The 13,786-nt window shown below is 46.1% G+C and overlaps 1 protein-coding gene across 1 annotated transcript; it reads left to right on the top strand.

The window, feature by feature from the left end:
* Window positions 1-6,508: 6,508 nt before the first annotated feature.
* ERCC6L (ERCC excision repair 6 like, spindle assembly checkpoint helicase) lies at window positions 6,509-12,902 on the top strand. Its single transcript, XM_039489157.1, has 2 exons — window positions 6,509-6,611; window positions 8,563-12,902. Exons 1-2 carry the CDS (start codon window positions 6,577-6,579, stop codon window positions 12,368-12,370), a joined length of 3,843 nt encoding a protein of 1,280 aa, XP_039345091.1. The 5' UTR covers window positions 6,509-6,576; the 3' UTR covers window positions 12,371-12,902.
* Window positions 12,903-13,786: the final 884 nt, after the last annotated feature.

Below are 13,786 nucleotides of genomic sequence, written 5' to 3'. Positions count from 1 at the left end.
TCTTAATTACTCAAAGTCCATTGTCTCTGCCTGAAGAGCCAGGAAGTCTTTCTGGGGTGCAAATTCTGTTGAATAGTCTTCTCCCCCACTCATTTAGTTTGATGGCTTTGTTTACCTTATACGTAAACACATTTTAATTGTTCTTTGCCTGTAACCAAGCCTGTCAGACAGGTAAATACACATTAATTTGTCTAGAGAAGGCTAGTTTTATTAAGAACATATTTCCAGCACACATCTATAACTCATGCACAACCCATACGTACATCATGCAATCATTTGGGGATCAGTGTGTCACCAATTTACATATCATACCTTACATGACACCTTTGGGATATATTTATGATAAGAGTGTGTTGAGGCAATGAATGTATAAGGTTTGAGGTGAGTTACAGTATGGGGAACACTCTGCAAATTGGCATTGAGGAGTTCCTGGGGTCACAGAAGTGCGAGGATCAAGCAATTCCAGCTGGTTTGTCTCCTGCACTACTGGAGAATCCAGCATCAAGAAACAGAGCAGATGCCATGCTGCTGCATAGGCCTCAGGCATTTCTTGGTACCAGGGGCACTGGAACTAGGGGTGCAGCAGCACCCCCGGCTTGAAGTGGTTTTCCAGATATCCTGGGCTTACAGGTTTGTTTAATAGCTTTCAGCACCCCCACTATACAAATTGTTCCAATGCCACTTCCTGGTACTGAGAGGTTTCCCTGCTGCTGCTGTTGTATCATTGAAGGGATCGGTACCACGGCAGAGGTCAGCCTTAATGGCCCAGGCACCAGTACCAGGTCGGTAACCCTTGACTAGGGTTCTGGGCAGCGTCTCTGCACAGGGGATGCTTTGACTTGTGTTCCTGCTTGTTTCCTGATGGACAGTACAAGGGACCTTGACCTCCTAGAGTGGCTTGGCTCCTTTGAGGAATGTGGTCTGTGTTTCTTTCTCTGCACTGGACAAGGGGCTCAGTGCTGACTCTCTGCAGTGTCTGGAGGGGCACTCCTAACTGAGCTAGAAGTACTCAGTACCTTCCCCAAGCAGGAAGGTGTGATGCTGGCAGACCAACTGCCAGCTCAGGCCAAAGCCCCAGACCAACTCACTTGAGTATTAATATAGGTCAAAGTAATTGTTAAATGTATAAGGGTGTAGTTGGTGTTTAAACTTCATGAAAACAAATGGGATGTTACTTGCATTCTTTTTACTTATCCATATCCTGTTATAATGTAGTAGCAAACATTTAGGTTGTGTATACCCCTGTAACTAAACAGCCCATCAAACAGGAAGAGGCCTTGTGGCATAGGTGCTGACTCCGTGGGTGCTGTGGAGCTGCAGCACCAATGGGGAAAAATTAGCGGGTGCTCCTCACCCACTAGCAGCCACGCTCCTCCCACCCCCTCCTCACCTCCTTATCCCCTGAGTGCACTGCATTCCCGATCCTCCTCCACCGCCTAACAGCTATTTGGCGGTGCTTAGGACTTTCCAGGAGGGAGGGGGAAGTGGCATGCTCCATGGAAGAGGCGTGGCAGGGACGGGGACTTGGGGGAAATGGGTGGAACTGGGGCAGGGTGAGGGTGGGACAGGGATGGGGCCATGGGGGTGGGAGGGTCGAGCACCCACAGGGCAGAGGGGAAGTGTGCACCTATGCCTTGTGAAATGCAAATGAAGAACTGAAAAGAGCTAATTTCAAAGCAAGTGGTCATTGTGTGTGATGATCGGAGGTTAAAGACTCAAAATGTGTTCCTCACTCTCTGTCAAAGGAAAAGCCCATGTGGGTAATAAGCCTGTCAGCTTGTTTTCTGTGAGAAGAAGCTAGAAGTATGAATTCAGGGAAAGGTCCTTCATCTCTGGACTGTTTGGACTTTTACAGGGGAAGTGTACCAAATGCAGAACTGACATCCCCAGAGACATTCTGGGAACCTTGAAAAGACTTTTTGGAAACTCACAGTTTATTACATCGCTGCCACCATTTGGAATTACAGTGACTTACCTATACATATATTTTACCTGCTTTAACCTCTCACTCATTTCCTTTTCTTAGCTAATAAACCTTTGGTTAGTTTACTATAGAACTGGCTGTCAGCATTGTTTCTAGCGTAAGATCTAGAGTATCAATTGATCTGGGGTAAATGACTGGTCTCTTGGGACTGGGAACAACCTTATGTGGTGTGATTTTTGGTTTAAGTGACCTTTTATCAGTTCTCAACCTGTGGCATGCTTGCAGCCCAATCAGCGCACAGCTGCGGCCCATGTGACATCCTCAGGGTCATACAGGTAGTATTAGATGTGGACCACATAACACATTTTGGACAGCATATGCAACTCACAATGGTAAATAGGTTGAAAACCACTGAGAGTCTCAGGGGACTGTCTGTGACTCCATGGCAAGGCTGGTATAAAGTTCCAGGAGTTTACATCTGTTACTGGCTTGATATATTCTATAATTAGATTTCACCACCAGCTGGGGGTATCTGCCCTGTTTTCTGACAGTCTGCCCTGAGGTCAGCACTCACAGTTGTGAGCCATGCCAGACAGCATGACAGAAGGTTCAGAAGGCGGATGCAGGACAGCCTCCATAAGAAGGTGACACAGTCTCACTCCCTATCCTGCTTCATCGGGGGTTGGAAGTCCCTGCATATCAGGCAACAGTCTCAGCTGTGACCCTCATCAAGGCACTTTAAGTACCTGGAATGAGGGTCACTCATCAGCATAAATTTTTTACAGCCAGCACAAGCTTAAAGCCCAGAGATTGAGACATACCCCAGTACTGGTCAATGGTACTCCTTGTATATTAGGGATCCGACATCCAAAACTGATAAAGAAAAAATAAAGAAAACCTCACTGAGTACTACTAACTATTTACAGACAGGAGATAAGCCCTCTGGAAGGAGAAAATTCACAGTAGCAAGCTGACATGCCCTTGTGACAGGTTCGGTTACAGAGACTCCCTTGAGACTGTCACTCAGTGAGCTGGGATACCACTGAGAACAACCCTCCTGCCAGAACAGGCGCCCCTCCACTCCTGTCTTGCCGAGTTAGACACTCCAGTCAGCTCCAGCACAGTCCTAGAGGTTGGGCCCATGCCTCTCTGCAGTTCACTGAAGCTGAGATTCACTCAGCCCAGGGGCTTCTCAGTTAACAGGGACTTTACCAGCACCCAGTGTTGGGAGCCTTTCTGGGAGCCTGAACCCCAAATAAATCTGTTTTACTCTGTATAAAGCTTATATGGGGTAAATTAATAAATTGTCTGCCCTCTATAACACTGATAGAGAGATATGCACAGATGTTTGCTCCCACAGGTATCAATCACTTACTCTGGGTTTAATAAACAAAAGTGATAAGTATAAAAAGTAGAATTTAAGTGGTTTCAAGTAATAACAGACAGAACAAAATAAGTCACCAAGCAAAATAAAGCAAAAACATGCAAGTCTAAGCCTAATACATTAAGAAACTGATTACAGGTAATATCTCACCCTCAGAGATGTTCCAATAAGCTGCATTCCCAGACTAGACTCTTTCCTAGACTGGGCCCAATCCTTTCCCCTGGTACAGTCCTTGTTAGTTCCAGCAGACATCTCAGGTGGTAAGCAGGGGTTTTCTCATGACTGGCAGCCCCCTTTGTCCTGCTCCACCCCCTTTTATAGCTTTGGCACAAGGTAGGAATCTTTTGTCTGTGCTTGTCCCCATCCCCACCTCATCAATGGAAAAGCACAAGGATTAAGATGGATTCCAGCATCATGTGACATGGTCACATGTCACAGTGAGACCCCCCAGCCTCCATTCTTCCTGGGCTGGCCAACACATGCACAGGAAAGTTTGCAAGTAAACAGCCATTTACAGTTCATTGATTCTGAAGCACCCTTAATGGCTTCCACTTAATATATTTACATCAGTAATACAAGTTTATATCTTATTCTCCTAACTCCAGACATAGAAATAATACATACACACTCAGTAGATAAGCTTTGTAATGATACCTTACAAGAGACCTTTTGCATAAAGCATATTCCAGTTACACATATTCACATTCCTAAGCATATTTTCATAAAACATATGGAGTGCAAAGTCACAGCACTGACTACCAATCTCAGGCAGTAAGAAGGAATTGATGGGGGGTCAGGCGTGGCTCCATCCTTTTCTTGATTGTGCAGCAGCACAAGGATGCAGAGGGCAAATGCACCACCCCAATGGGTACTGCTAAGGGAAAAATCTCTGACTCTGGTGCACTGGGTGTGCATGCACCTGAAGTAGAATGGATATATGTAATCGCTTGAAGGACTAATGACTATATTCATACCTGTGTAGCATTCTGGTTCCTAGTGCCAAAAAATCCTCTATTTCAGTTACTATTGCTTTTTGTACCATGGTCATCCTGAGACTTTTCCAAAAATGACCATGGCAACACTATAGCATTCTCCTTTTAACCCTGCCCTCCTATCCAGATCACCTACATGAGTGGTTTTCAATTTTTTTTTCTGGTGACCCAGTTGAAGAAAATTGTTGATGCCCATGACCCAGTGGAGCTGGAGATGAGGGGTTTGAGAGTGGGCTCTGGGCTGGGACAGGAGGTTGGGGTGTAGGACAGGGTCAGGGCTCTGGGCTGGGGCAGGGATTTGGGGTGCAGGAAGGGGCTCCAGGTTTGGGCGGGCTTGGGGCTGGGGCAGAGTATTGGAGCATAGACTTACTTCAGGCAGCTCCCGGTCAGTGGCACAGTGGGGGTGCTAAGGCAGATTTCCTGCCTGTCTCGGCACCGCGGACTGCGCTGCACCCTGGAAGCAGCCAGCAGCAGGTCCAACTCCTAGGCAGAGGCACGCAAGTGGCTTTCACCTGCAGGCATCCCCCCTCCCCAGCTCCCATTGGTGGGTTGCTGGCCAATGGGAATGCGGAGCCAGTTCTTGGGGCAGCACATGGAGTCCTGTGGCCCCCTTGCCTAGGAGCCAGACTTGTTGCTGGCTACTTCCGGGGTGCAGCGTGGTATCAGAACAGGTAGGAACTAGCCTGCCTTAACCGGGCAGCACCGCCAACAGGACTTTTAATTGCCCAGTCAGCGGTGCTGACCAGGGGCGGCTCTAGCTTTTTTGCCGCCCCAAGCACAGCAGGCAGGCTGCCTTTGGCGGCTTGCCTGCAGGAGGTCCCCAGTCCTATGGTACCCACTGCCGAATTGCCACCAAATCTGTGGGACTGGCAGACCTCCTGCAGGCATGCTGCTGAAGCCTGCCTGACTGCCGTCCTCGCAGGGACCGGCAGGGCGCCCCCCATGGTTTGCCACCCCAGGCACGCGCTTAAGAACATAAGAACATAAGAAAGGCCGTAACGGGTCAGACCAAAGGTCCATCTAGCCCAGTATCTGTCTACCGACAGTGGCCAATGCCAGGTGCCCCTGAGGGAGTGAACCTAACAGGCAATGATCAAGTGATCTCTCTCCTGCCATCCATCTCCATCCTCTGACGAACAGAGGCTAGGGACACCATTCTTACCCATCCTGGCTAATAGCCATTTATGGACTTAGCCACCATGAATTTATCCAGTCCCCTTTTAAACATTGTTATAGTCCTAGCCTTCACAACCTCCTCAGGTAAGGAGTTCCACAAGTTGACTGTGCGCTGCGTGAAGAAGAACTTCCTTTTATTTGTTTTAAACCTGCTGCCTATTAATTTCATTTGGTGACCCCTAGTTCTTGTATTATGGGAATAAGTAAATAACTTTTCCTTATCCACTTTCTCAACATCACTCATGATTTTATATACCTCTATCATGTCCCCCCTTAGTCTCCTCTTTTCCAAACTGAAGAGTCCTAGCCTCTTTAATCTTTCCTCATATGGGACCCTCTCTAAACCCCTAATCATTTTAGTTGCTCTTTTCTGAACCTTTTCTAGTGTTAGAATATCTTTTTTGAGGTGAGGAGACCACATCTGTACACAGTATTCGAGATGTGGGCGTACCATGGATTTATATAAGGGCTTGGAGCACTGGTGCCTGGAGCTGACGCTGGTGCTGACCAGAGCTGCCACGACCTAGTACCTTACATTCCACAACCTAATACTGGATTGTGACCCACAGTTTGAAAACCACTGACAGATATTTCCCTCTTTGGAGATCACACCCGTCAGATCCAGGTGTGTGCTGGGAAACCTTGCGAGCTAGTCTGAGTGAGACATTGGAGAACACACTGTAAGGAACAGTCTGGTCTAGATACTCAAAGGTACGTAGACTCCTAACTCCCATTGGTTTTTGAAAACCTTAGGACATGGGTGAGGAACTTTTTTTCTATCACGGTCCCTTGACCCACAGAAAATATCAATCGTGGGCCACACAACCCCCGTGTCCTCTGCCCCCCTTCTCCTTTTACCCGCGTCCTCTGACCCCGCGCTCTTCCCCCGTCCTCGCCCTCTTCCTCCCACCCCCTTGCCAGGTTCTTCCCCTAGCGGCGGCCGAGAAGCGCCGATTGGCTGATGTTACCGGCTTTTATTTGCATACCGCGGGTGATAGGCTGACGGGGCGGCCGCGCGCAGGGCAGGTCGGGAAGGCGGCGGGCATTTTGAAAGATCGCGCGCCGACCGGCGGGCCGCTGTCTCCCTTAAGCAGCGCGCCATGGCGGGGCCCGGCCCGGCGGGGCTCTACGAGAGGTGAGGCCGGGGCGCCGGCAGGCGGAGATGCCTGTTTCCATCGTTCTGCCTCAGTCTGGCGTGTGCCTTCGCTCCCCCACGTGTGAGCAGGGGCAGGGCTGGGCCCCCCCGGAGCTCTACTGCCTTCTCCCATTGTACAGGGGAAACTGAGGCACGGAGAGGCTACTTGCCCAAGGCCACCCAGCCTCAGAACCTGGTATGGTCCCAGCTCATTGCGCCTTCCGCTGGGAGGCGGGGCTGGTCTGTGCTTGCTCACAGAAATCCCCTCCGTGCTTTATATCCCAAACCCTGACAGCTTTATGGCAGGCTTGTTACCGTAACTGTCAGCAGGTGAGAGCAGGTGTGTCTCCTTCTCCACCCCCTGCCCTCCCCTCCCCGCCGCGTCCCATGACTAAGCCATAAGCTGTCTCTGCAGAAACCAGGGACATGTCTGAAGTTGCTCCTTACTGTCTCCTGCCCTGCGCTGCTGCGCACACATGTCTGTCACAGACTATTACTGGAGGGCCTCACGCTACTTGGTTATGTAGTCCAAGCTGAGCACTGAGCTGGGCCCCTCTCCCCACCCACAGCTGGAACTCCTTCCCCTGCTTCAGACAGGCTTCCCTAGCCACCCCGCCCGCCTGCCTCCCTCCCTCCACCCCACACAGGGGGAACATGTATCTTAACTATTTATTTTCTGGATTTCAGATGTTTAAATTTGTTACCTTCATTCTCTGCACCCCAGATCCCAGCTCAGGTGGAGGGGTAGGGAGAGGGACTCAAACATCCCAGGGAGAGCTGGGTCCCCCAGACTTTAGAACATATAACAGGTAGGGGGCTCGACTCCCCCAATCCCAGCACACACAAGGAAAGGGAGAATTCAAGACTGACAGCGGCACCCCTAAACCCCCAATTTCCTCTGTTACACCTCATATTCCCCAACCTCTTCTGTCTTCTCCCCTCCTACCTCCCCCCAACTCCTTCCCTCCTCTCCCACCCATTCACATTTATTTACCTGCCATAATACTCCCATTGCTCACTGGAGACCCAAACCCCTCTTCCCACATACTCTTGCATCCCTAACCACCTTCCCCTCCCAGTGACCATTTGCATGTGTAATTTATTTTCTTTCCAAAACAATTTCAGCATCTTCTGAGTATTCTGTACTTAGAGTACATTTTCCCAAAAATAGAACACCACCACCCCCCTTTGATGGAGGCAGACTAGAGCAGCATGCCTGCTTTTTTACTTCAGATATTACTCTGGGTTGGATTTGAAGAACAGTGCATGGGGTGGTGCACAGATTTGATGACTATAACATATTCTCACAGACACCCAGGCCCTGTGATATGGAAGTGGTTTTCCAGATGGTTAGACCCTCTCTGCACATGTTCACTGTAATTCTGTAGGTGTGTAAATGGGCATGTGAGCTGTAGTGTGCAAGAGTAGAGATGCACTCTTTTTCAAATAACGTTTTAGTTTGACTTCCCCCCCAAAGGGCTGTTGGGTGCCATGTGCTCTGTTGGGGTACTCTCAAGTGTTTTTGACCCTGGTGTGATAATCAGAGCCCTGGTTTGATCTCTATCTGTGAGCAAAAAAAGTTGCCGGATTGTGTCAACTTTAAAAAAGCTTCCCCCCCCCCCCTTAGCAACCTCTGGGTCAAATGCCCCAAAATTTGGATCACTGACTGTATCCTGTGCCCCCAATGAGGAAAACTAAATTTCAAGGCAATCTGATTAACTGTATGGCGTTTAGAACACTTAGAACAATCAAGTTTTTAAACAGAAAGCTGGTCTTCACCTTAACTATGGCAGAGCAGCTGTTCTGCTATAAGGAAGTTCTTGGACAGTTAATATATTCAAAGTGCTGTACAAACATCAGACTTAATAATGTTAAAACAAATGGACTTGTGCATGTTTCTGTTAATTGTTTGACTCCTGCAAACATTGCTCCTTTGTTTTGTGTTCTACAGGTATGTGACTCAGGCAAAAGAAGAAGCCAGAAATGGAAATCTGGAAGAGTCTCTTAAACTCTTCAATCTTGCAAATGATATTCATCCCAGTGAAAAGCTGAAGAGCAGAATCAAAAGGCTTGAGGAAACACTTGCAGAGCTGGCACTTGCCACAGAGGAAGAGGAGGGATTTGTGGATGTATGTAACAGTGGTCTAATGATCTATGGAGAGATGCACAACAAACTCTTTGAGTATCAGAGAGAAGGTGTTGCCTTCCTATACAGCCTCTACCGTGATGGAAGGCAAGGAGGTATATTGGCAGATGACATGGGTTTGGGAAAGACTATCCAGATCATTGCATTCCTTTCTGGGATGTTTGATGCTGAACTCATACAGTTTGTACTGCTAGTCATGCCAACCACCCTTGTTAGCAACTGGATGAGAGAGTTTGCCAAGTGGACTCCAGGACTGAGGGTGAAAGACTTTCATGGCACCAGCAAGACTGAGCGTAACAGAAAACTAGAGAGAATCCAAAGAAAGAATGGCATAGTGATCACAACATATCAAATGCTGATCAATAACTGGCAGCAGCTTTCTAGCCTTAGTGGACGAGAGTTTGTCTGGGACTATATTATTCTTGATGAAGCCCACAAAATTAAGTCCCCATCTGCTAAAACCACTAAATCTGTATATGCTATTCCTGCAAAAAATCGCATCCTCCTCACAGGGACACCAGTCCAAAATAATCTGCGTGAGATGTGGTCCTTGTTTGACTTTGCATGTCAGGGGGCCCTCCTAGGAACCGCGAAGACCTTTAAAATGGAATATGAGAATCCTATTACAAGGGCAAGGGAGAAAGATGCGACTCCAGGAGAGAAAGCACTTGGTCTTAAGATCTCTGAAAATCTAATGACCATTATAAAACCATACTTTCTTCGAAGAACTAAAGAAGACATACAAAAGAAGTACAAGTCTAACGAAGTGAAAACCCATCTTCCTGAAGATCAGAGTAAGAACATTGCTCCTGTGATGCCTTCTCTTACCAGAAAAAATGACTTCATTGTGTGGGTGTATTTAGCACCAGTTCAAGAAGAAATATACAGGAACTTTCTCTCTTTGGATCATGTGAAGGAGGTGTTAATGACAACGCGGTCACCTTTGGCTGAGCTGAATGTCTTAAAGAAACTATGTGATCACCCCAGGTTATTGTCAGCACGAGCATGTAGCCAGCTTGGCTTGGAAGGAGGTGGTTATTCTGAGCAGGATGATGAGAATGAAGGGGATGCATTTTCAGGAGCTAACAAAATTGATCATCTCTCTGATGATATTCTGATTCAGGAGTCTGGGAAATTGCTGTTCCTCATGGGACTTCTAGAAAGGCTGCAAGAGGAGGGGCATAGAACTTTGGTATTTTCTCAATCAAGAAAAATGCTGGATATCTTAGAGCGCATTTTAACTCACAGAAATTTTAGGACCATGCGTATTGATGGAACAGTGACACACTTAATGGAAAGGGAGAGGAGGATTGGTGTGTTTCAGAGTAATAAGGATTACTCTATCTTTTTGCTTACTACACAAGTAGGTGGTGTTGGCATAACCTTAACAGCAGCTAGCAGAGTGGTGATCGTTGATCCCAGTTGGAATCCAGCTACTGATGCCCAAGCTGTGGACAGAGCTTATAGGATTGGACAAAAAGAAAATGTAGTGATTTATAGGCTGATTACCTGTGGTACAGTGGAAGAAAAAATATATAGGCGACAAGTCTTCAAGGATTCATTAATAAGACAAACTACTGGTGACAAAAAGAACCCATTTAGGTATTTCACTAAACAGGAATTACGGGAGCTCTTTACATTAGGAGATACTCAAACCTCTGCAACGCAGATTCAGCTGCAGTCCTTGCATGCCACTCAAAGAAAGACTGACTTAGAGCTGGATGAACATATTGCTTATCTGCACTCGCTGGAAATGTTTGGCATTTCAGATCATGACTTAATGTATACACGAGAAATAGCTCAAGAAGAACAGGCTGAGAATGAAGAAGCTCATCAGTACATTAAACAAAGGGTACAGAAGGCCCAAGAGCTGGTCCAGTTAGAATCTCAGCTCAAAGACCAATTGATGGGGAGAATCAGAAGTGATACTGAGGGAGCATGGCTGAGACAACCAGTATCGTCTTCCCAACCAAAAAAGAAATCACCAGAGTTTAACATAAATCACTTTATTTCACCACCTGCATTAGTTGAACCTTCAAATGATGAAGCTGTTGATTCTACAGAGGATGAAGATGTTGCTAATGTTAGTGCTAGAATGACAAGTTTGGTTATTGTGGATTCAGGGGAAGAGAAGCCAGCACAGGATGTGTCTAATATGGATGTTAATGAATTACTTACTAGCAGTAAGGTATTGAAACAATCCAATATACATGAAGCTGAACAAAAACTTGATCCAAATTTTATACCATCTTCCCTTGGAGTTCACTCATTTGCTAACAAAGAGAGTCATAGTCCTGAATCAAGAAGACACTCTCATTTCTCACATAGCATAAACAATGTCCAAATTACCTCTTCGCTGTTTTCACAGCCTTCGTTTAATGGATCTGTCATTGCTGATCCTAAAAGATACCGAAATGCAGAAATGTCACTTCAAACTCATGATCCTCTTACTAACCCAGAAGATGATGGGAATGAAAATCCTGAGATAGCTTCTCCAGTAGCATCCAAAAGTCTATTGAATGTCATGTCAGAATTCCCTAGTGGACTCCAGAAGTCTCATGTGAGTGAAGCCAGCTTGGAGGCTACATCTGTTGCATCTTCTCAGTATCAGGCTGACTTCAATCTTGTTTTGGAAGACTCTGAAGATGGACAGCAAGACGTCTCAAAAAGGGGAAAATTACTGGAGTACACAGAAAACACAGGCTTTCATCTCCAAGTAGGAAACCATGGCAGTTCTGCAATGAATTCTTGGGTAAGAGAACATGATGATGACTTTGGGAATTCCTGTAACGTAGCCATGGATAATCTAAATGACTCTATACCAGTGAGTGAAGCCTTGATGGAAAGTGGTGATGACATGCCTATTGGCAAAAAGAAGAGGGCTCGAAGAATTGTTTCCGATAGTGAAGATGAAGATAATTCAGTCATGATTTTGGATGAAAATCTGCTTGAAAAAATGTTCTCACCCTTAAACAGCCCTCTATGTCCATCTCTGATGGGGATTACTTCATCTACTCCTAAATGTGATAGATCTATGGTAGACCCCACTTTTTCCCCAAGAGGAAACAGGTCTACAGCTTCTAGAAGATCTCTTATTAATGTAGTGTTGGACCAGGTTGAGGATATTGAAGAAACCATAGGAGCTCTCAGCCAAACAGAGGATAGTGATGAGGTGCAAGAACTTGTGGTAGAAGAAGCTGAAGAGCATAGTGTGGAGTCTGTGGAGCCTGAGGAAGAACCTATTGGAGAAACACTTGATACAGAAAGTACAACCAGTTATTTAGATGATACAGAGTCTGTTGTATCTGAGGCAGGTGAAATTGAGAGAGAGCCTCAAGAGGAATCTACTGGTGATCCTGAGCTGCTATCTGGTGAGCAAATGGACTGCTTTTCAAAGGAGAGTGCAGGCCAGAAAGATAATCAGACTACTGTGGATTCTCTTCATGCACCAGATAATTATGATGCCCTGATAGAATGTGGGAAGAAACTGAAAGATAATGGAAAACTACAAGATGCATTGAACTGTTTCCTGCAAGCTCTTGACATAAAAAATGGAGATCCTGAAGTTATGCTTATAACCTTAAATTTGTATAAACAACTATCGCAGAGGTGAGGATTTTGGTTACAAATCAATTCCGAAAAGAACAATCACAAACCCAATCTCACTTTTTCTGAGGGGAAGGACCCAAAACAAAACTTTGATCTAAGCTACAGAATTGACTTGGATAATGGACAAGATTTGACTTTTTAAAGGGCTGGCACTGACAGAAGCTACAGTGAGGTGAGACTAAAACTATGAGAGACTTGGGAGGTAACCATACTCATATATAACATTTTTAAGAGGATAGAGCAAATTTTACAATTGCATCTCTGTGAGCAAGGTATTGTTTCAAGAGCAATTTGTAACTAGCACTTGGGTGCTGGAGAGAAGGGTCTTCATTTTGCATGCAGTTCACAAAGGCAAAAAGTCACTAATTGTATGTTTAGAAAAATGTTTAAAGTTTAAAAAAAAAACTACTACTTTCTATACTTCATGTCTGTTTTTATTTGCAATATATTAACTTGCTTCTGCATTTTATACTTTTGCCTTCAAGTTTGGTCAATACGTTTTGTTCCTCCATAGACCAACTGAAGAGGGAGGCTTGATTACTAAAGCATGGAAAACTGTTTGGCTTCACAGTTGCAGCCTGTGTCAGTCATTGAAGCATGTGGTCATCTGATTTAATGCTGGGAAACTTACTGCTGGGCCCCTGAACTGGACTAGTACAAGGGTTCTATGGTACCTATTGCTACTCACTTGTGTCCTTCATGTTATGTCTCATTAACTATGCTAGGAGTGCTGTGTATCTGCCCCAAACTTCCTGTGGGGGGATTACTGAACTGTTCATATTGGCACAGACACTTGCAGAACAGTCAGGAGTAGCTTCAACCCATCTAGCTACTGCTGTGGATTTAACTTGCCTTTCCTGGGAAGATGGGAGAGAGCAAAGCACTGCCAAGTTGGGAGTATCTGGTGGTGAGAGCAGGCTGGTACACTGGCTTGGTAGATGCTGCCTTGTCCTATGGCTACCCCTCTAGCTGTTGGGGAAGGGCAATGTGGGACAAAGGTTCTTTTCCTAAATCCTTGTAGCCAAAATACACAACATTTGTTGTAACTAAGCTACATCTCTTTCCAGGGTTAGGCTCATGCTCTGACATGAATTCAAATGTGGGACTAGGCAACAATCAGCATGTCTCCTCCCATAAGAGGCTCAAATGATAACAAGCCTCCTGGCTGCTGTGCGCCCTTGCAGTCTGTTTGGAAGATCAGATGTGCCTTCTCCCCATACCACATTAAGGGGGGCATATGCCTGAGCACAGTTACTGAAGTAATTCATATGTTTACTGAATAAAATAGGAGTCCTTGTGGCACCTTAGAGACTAACGCATTTACTTGGGCATGGGCCATAGCCCAGTTTTCAGCCTTTACTTAGACAGACCAGTCCAACATCCAAGCAGGAATTAAATTAAATTTCACTTGTGTGGACTG

This window comes from Mauremys reevesii, linkage group 9 (genome assembly GCF_016161935.1).
Source record: "Mauremys reevesii isolate NIE-2019 linkage group 9, ASM1616193v1, whole genome shotgun sequence".
NCBI classification, from domain to species: Eukaryota; Metazoa; Chordata; order Testudines; family Geoemydidae; genus Mauremys; species Mauremys reevesii.
This window is presented reverse-complemented; position numbering and strand designations above follow the sequence as displayed.